This window comes from Etheostoma cragini, chromosome 9 (genome assembly GCF_013103735.1).
Source record: "Etheostoma cragini isolate CJK2018 chromosome 9, CSU_Ecrag_1.0, whole genome shotgun sequence".
In the NCBI taxonomy this organism is placed as follows: domain Eukaryota; kingdom Metazoa; phylum Chordata; class Actinopteri; order Perciformes; family Percidae; genus Etheostoma; species Etheostoma cragini.
The window spans coordinates 20,022,091-20,028,357 of record NC_048415.1 but is presented as its reverse complement, the minus strand read 5'-3'; the positions used below and the strand labels follow the sequence as shown (position 1 = coordinate 20,028,357).

General features: G+C 37.3%; 1 protein-coding gene across 1 annotated transcript in view; it reads left to right on the top strand.

Moving 5' to 3' along the window:
• LOC117950841 (cytochrome P450 2J2-like) overlaps positions 1 to 6,267 on the top strand; it is a gene marked incomplete at its 5' end in the record, with an annotated part of 37,067 nt that overhangs the window by 23,864 nt on the left and 6,936 nt on the right. Inside the window, 2 exons of the mRNA XM_034882186.1 lie at positions 2,997 to 3,157; positions 5,738 to 5,914. Coding sequence (XP_034738077.1) covers positions 2,997 to 3,157; positions 5,738 to 5,914 — 338 coding nt within the window. The remainder of the gene's footprint in view (positions 1 to 2,996; positions 3,158 to 5,737; positions 5,915 to 6,267) is intronic.

Below are 6,267 nucleotides of genomic sequence, written 5' to 3'. Positions count from 1 at the left end.
TCTTACACCATGGTCTGAGTGAATACTAAATTCTGATTGGCTGCAAGGTTTCCATAGAAAGTGAAATAAGACACAGTACTAAGAAGTTCACTTGAAACTGACATAAATGCGCTAAATTAAATCTAATAATTTTTATACACTGATATTTTTTTTAAATGATTTGACAAATGACAATGGTAAAAGCACGTAATGCCCTTCAAAGTGTCACTTACCAGGTGATTAATGACCTCCACGTTTATTAATTCATGATAGTAGCCCCTCTTCTGGCATTAACCCTTACTTAGTTTATATCGACAACGTTTAATTTCCGGGATTGTTCAGGTGATGCAGAAAATTCCGCCTGATGTCCCTCATTTAGGCCGGATGTCCATCACCTTCCATTTGTTTTGTGTTGGCGTTCTGAACTCCGGACAATTTATGAGTACTATGGTTACCTGCTCTTCAGATGTCTGCAGGGTGAATCCAGACAGCTAGCTAGACTATCTGTCCAATCTGAGTTTCCTGTTAAATTAAAATAACTTCTTAACATACACATGTTCCACCAAAACAAGTTCTTTGCTGAGGCTAATATGCAGCAGCAGCACGGTTGCTTTGTCCGGTTTTGACGGCCCAAGACGATTGTGATTTGTTTAAAGAAATGCCAATAAACTGGAGCACATTTTTCTGCCATCCTGGAATGCTGTGGACTAGACAGACCCTCCTTCGCAGCATGTGGAGGAGGGTCTTGCTATGCAATGTAACCCTTACTTAAAGCTAACTCTCACCAAGATGCAACCTAGAGTCTTTTTGTGAATGTACCCAAGTCAAACTATTGTTTAAAAGTATAATTAGGACAGAAACGCCCCTTTTAAGATTAACCATATTCTCGTTTGGGTCAAATGGCATTTTTAATAGGAGAGCTAGAAACTATGATAGCATCAAAATCCCAATTTTAAAACACAAAGAAGGCTCAGCACAACATGAAACTTTGCTATCACCAGGGGCTCTAAATATGAACTGGAGCATTGAGAAAATTGTCTGTTTACACAGAGTTTACTAAAAAGGAATGTTTTGAAAGACTCACTTTAGCAGTTGTTACTATCTGCCCAAGTGTCAGTCAAAAAGTGTCTATCTCCGAATGCAAATGTACAAACTCCATAGGAGGACATGTCATTCTTATATGAGGCTCCTTTTTGGTCAATATTGTTTTTCACTAAGGACAAAACAACAAATTATCCGTGAATTTATAGAGAGACGAAGTTACGCCCATTCCTCTGAAACTCATGGGACCTTAATTTGGAAAACAAATGTTAACGGATGAGAGGCAAATTATTTTTTGATCCTGTTTGAATTGAGCCATGGATTACAAAATTATCTTTAAAATTGAGGAACATCGTATTTGTAATTCATGGCTCAATTAAGGTCCCACAGACCGTAAGTAGAAGGGCGTAACTTTGGCTCTGAAAGTTTCAGGAGCTTTCCATCTTTACTTCCTCCCTGTTTCGTTGCATTCTGAGATTGATTCAACTGGCTAGACCGTAAAAACAAACAGCTACAATGAGTTGTTAAAATCTTTCTTTTTAGTAAACTCTGTGTACACAAACTATGTTCTTAATACTGAGTTCATGCGTAGAGCCCCTGGTGATACTTCGAGCAAAGTTTCATGTTGTGCTGAGCCTTCTTTGTGTTTTAAAATTGGGATTTTGATGCTATCATAGTTCCTAGCTCTCCCATTCAAAATGCCATTTGACCCAAACGAGAATACGGTAAATCTTAAAAGGAGCGTTTCTGTCCTAATTATACTTTTAAACAATAGTTTGACTTGGGTACATTCACAAAAAGACTCTAGGTTGCATCTTGGTGAGAGTTAGCTTTAAGTAAGGGTTACATTGCATAGCAAGACCCTCCTCCACATGCTGCGAAGGAGGGTCTGTCTAGTCCACAGCATTCCAGGATGGCAGAAAAATGTGCTCCAGTTTATTGGCATTTCTTTAAACAAATCACAATCGTCTTGGGCCGTCAAAACCGGACAAAGCAACCGTGCTGCTGCTGCATATTATGTCTTTTAATAATAGTGATTTGCATGTTATCATAGTAGTATGCTAGCTCTCCCATTCAAAATTTGCGTTTTTGTCCTAATTATGCTGTTAAACGATAGTTTGTCTTGGGTACATTCACAAAAAAGATCCTAGTTTGCATTTTGGTGAGTGTTTTACGCTTTAACCATTTAAAGGGCAATACGCTTTTTCTTTTTCTCATGACAAACCCACATTTTTTTATGATTCTTGAATAAAATGCAACTTAAAGTGCTTTAGTATTGCATTTAAAATACAGAAAAAATAAATAGGGGGGAAAAACATGAAAAATGCAATAAAAAGGCAAGTTGTAAAAGTGGTAAGAAGATATAAAAACTTACTACAAGTAGAACTAAAAGTAGAAGTAGCCTGGTACTATGTCAGTGTAGAAATACAAAAAAGACCTGTTAATTCAAGTAAAATTGTTAGCATCAAATTATTGGTTAATCATTTATTCTTGGTTATTCTATGACCATGTGTTTTATCTTTAGCCTTGCAACATGCACCCCCAGCCTAGTGTACTGGACCATGCACCTTAAGGCCGTTACACACCAAGGGAGTGATGATTAAGCAACGCAAAAATGCACAATAATTGTCTGTAAATATTTTGCCTTACAGCTATTCACATAGACTACGGCCCTTCTCCTTGTTCTTTTAATTCCTGCAAGTTCTACACAATGTGATTGGTTGATTTCCTTATTCGCTAAAAAATATATGTTGCTTTATCTTCGCTTAATATTCACGTTTTGAAAGGACTGGTGATAAAAACGGTTCGAAAACATATAGTGATGTGCAATTTAATTAAACAAAAAAATTAAACTGGTGTGTAAAGGCCTTTTAGATCATGTGCATGCAACTCTTTAGTTCCCTGCATCATTATTAAAAGAACTTTGTCCTTTTCTGTTCTGTGTGTCTTATCTACATTTTCTCTTTATTTAACAGGCAAGCCTTTTAATGCCCAGTCACTGATAAACAGTGCTGTGTCCAACATCATCTGCTGCCTGGTGTTTGGGGATCGCTTTGAGTACACTGACAAGCAGCACCACATGATTCTTCAGACCTTCAATGAGTTACTGTACTTGGAGGGAGGTTTTTGGGCACAGGTGAGCCTCCTCTGTAAATGAGATGCAGCACACAGTAATCTTTTTTTTTTTTTTTTTAAATCAGGAATTATCCAGCCAGACCCCATAAGTCAATAATGTATGGCAATAAATAAAACAAACTTAAAAAAAGAGAAATGAGAAACTGTGACACAAATGTGGGACCATTAGTGAAAGAAGCACTCAGACCCTTTTATTAATGTAAATTTATTGGAGGTGTGACGAGATCTCGCGATATTAAACGTGACGAGATTTCTTGTCGGGGTTTAAAGTGTCTTCGATATCATATTGCGTTCCATTACTTCCAGAACTTTAAAATATGTAAAATATGAGGAAAAGTTACAATGCATTATGAGAAATTAAACCTTAAAGAACACTAAAAAAACTGCTTAAAATACAAAAACAGATAACAGTGCAACTTCAATATTAGAACCAAGGCATTATCCCACAAATATTTTTACAGAGTCCATGGTAGAACTTCAGACATTACCACAAAGTAATGATATACTAGTGGCATGCCACCATTAAAGTTCTATCTGTGGACATGATGTTACGCTGTTTGTATGCACAAAAAACGGTGTAATGCGTTGTTCTGGTATTGCAACAAACGGGGCTAGAGCGAATGTAAACAATGAAAATCCGACTTGTGAACGGAACTTATTCAACTCGGGTATGACATCATTCCCAGCTCGGCTTCAAAGTTCCAAGGTAGATGGAACGCACAATCAGTACACAAGTGCAGGGCAGCAGCCAGCATGACGGATGAGTCGGACTTTGACCTCAAAATCATTATTTTGAGGTCCACCCCCGATCTCTTTTTGTTCATTTTGGCGTGCAGATTGCTCTCTTTCTCTGTCCTTAAAATGAGTCGGGAAGCGGACAGCAAAACCTAACTTTAGCTTACTTTAAATGATGTTATACAAAGAGAAATGTTCTCCGTTTGTCCTAGAATAGTCACAAACCAATACTAAAGTAAGTTACACTTTTTTGTTAAGTGCAGCAATTAATAAAATGCAGAGGAGGAGAAAAGAGAATCTGTCTCCACAAAAACAATTTGAGTGTTTGAGGGTAACTGGTTTGTGCTTTAGAATGTAAAAAATGTGAAACAATAGTAAAATAAGCCCGATTTCTCTCCCTGTCTACCGTACAATGACAAATTTAAGTACAAAACAAACAATTACTGCCAGAAAAGCCTTGGTTACGTTGTAACCTTGGTTCTCTAGGTGAAGAGACTATCTCTCCAGCATACACATGAAATAAGTTACAGTGTAACTGTTAACTATTGCTCCAATACTATTTCTTCATTTAAGTTTTTCTTTAAAATTGTGTTAAAATCTCGTCTCAATCTTCTGAACCCAATTTCACATCTAGTCTCGTCTACATAGTACATTGTAAGATTGCGATTGCATTAATAAGTTAGTAGTATTTTACTGTTGTAGGTGGAGGTAGAACTACAACATTAAAGTAATGAGCACATTCATTTATCAATAATTATAATTACAGTATGTAATATTCAGAAAGATTTACTCTTTAACACAAAGGTCTATTTCTGTAGGGATCCTTTCCAAAAGAGAGTACGAGCATAGAAGTCTATTATTGAGCACTGGCTAACTTAGAAAAGGTTGATGGTTTAGTGGATGACTTGTCAAGATTTGTTAAAAATTAAAATCTCCATTATCATGATCAGCGGGGTTAGGAACATTGTAGAACATTTTAGAAATGAATTTCACATTCTCCCAAGTAATGTCCCAGGTGATAATAGCAGCCCCTCTATGAAAACCTTGAATAATAAAGCGACCCATCCATGGTTTTTTAACCCATGAGATGTCCGAGGTACAGCGAGGCATCTCTTGTAAAAAACAACAACATATTTCTCATTTTAAGTTCCTGTAGGTGTGAAATTACCTTGTTGGCCTTGGACGCATTGGTCATCCTCTTGACATTTTAGGAGATGAAGCGGATATTCCTACCATTCACTGGCATTGCCCGACCACATTAATATCTGTTGAGCACATGTGGAGGGGAAATGTGAAGGAAAAAAAGGGTCTGTCCCTTTTTTAAACACACACACGCACACTTACACCCTTACCCTGACAAAAAAGAAAATCACGATCCTTGTGGGGATGTAAACCTTGTGCATCTTTCTGGATACATGCTTCCCAATCGCACTCTTTATTTTCTGCCGTACTCCCATAACAATAAAAGTGGCCCAAACTCCACACCACTCTACACTAAAAGCACAATATATCCAACAACAGTGAACAAAAAGAGAACCCTAACAGAAGTGTTACAGCTGATCAAAACTTAGGGACCAATAACAATCAGACCTAAAGCTGCAACAGTTGGTAGTGACCATGACAAGGGATGCCCTCCTCAGCAATAACCTGCATAAAAAGAAACCTACATTATACACCTCTGCATATATTTAGATACACCATTAGAATACATTGAAAGAAAAAGAACAACTTAAAATATGTGAAAGGCAGCTGTACCGTAAAGTTAGGATAGCGGCATAGGCTAAAAGATTTTCCCGAGTATATTGCTTGATTTACTGATGATCTTGTACCTGTCTTCATGCTCTAGGTTTATAACACGTTACCCTGGCTGATGAAGTGGCTGCCTGGACCTCACCAGAAGATATTCACACTGACACAAAACATAATTGACTTCATACACATCAAGATCCAAGAACACAGAGAAAGCTTTGACCCTTCATCACAAAGAGACTACATCGACTGCTTCCTCACAGAGATGGGAGAGGTGATCGTTTTTATGCGTCTGTCTGTATTATGTTTGTTCTCTGTATTTACTGACATACAGTGAGGAAAATAAGTATTTGAACACCCTGCTATTTTGCAAGTTCTCCCACTTAGAAATCATGGAGGGGACTGAAATTGTCATCATAGGTGCATGTCTACTGTGACAGACATAATCTAAAAACAAAATCCAGAAATCACAATGTATGATTTTTTAACTATTTATTTGTATGATACAGCTGCAAAAAAGTATTTGAACACCTGTCTATCAGCTACACTTCTGATCCTCAAAGACCTGTTAGTCTGCCTTCAAAATGTCCACCTCCACTCCATTTATTATCCTAAATTAGATGGACC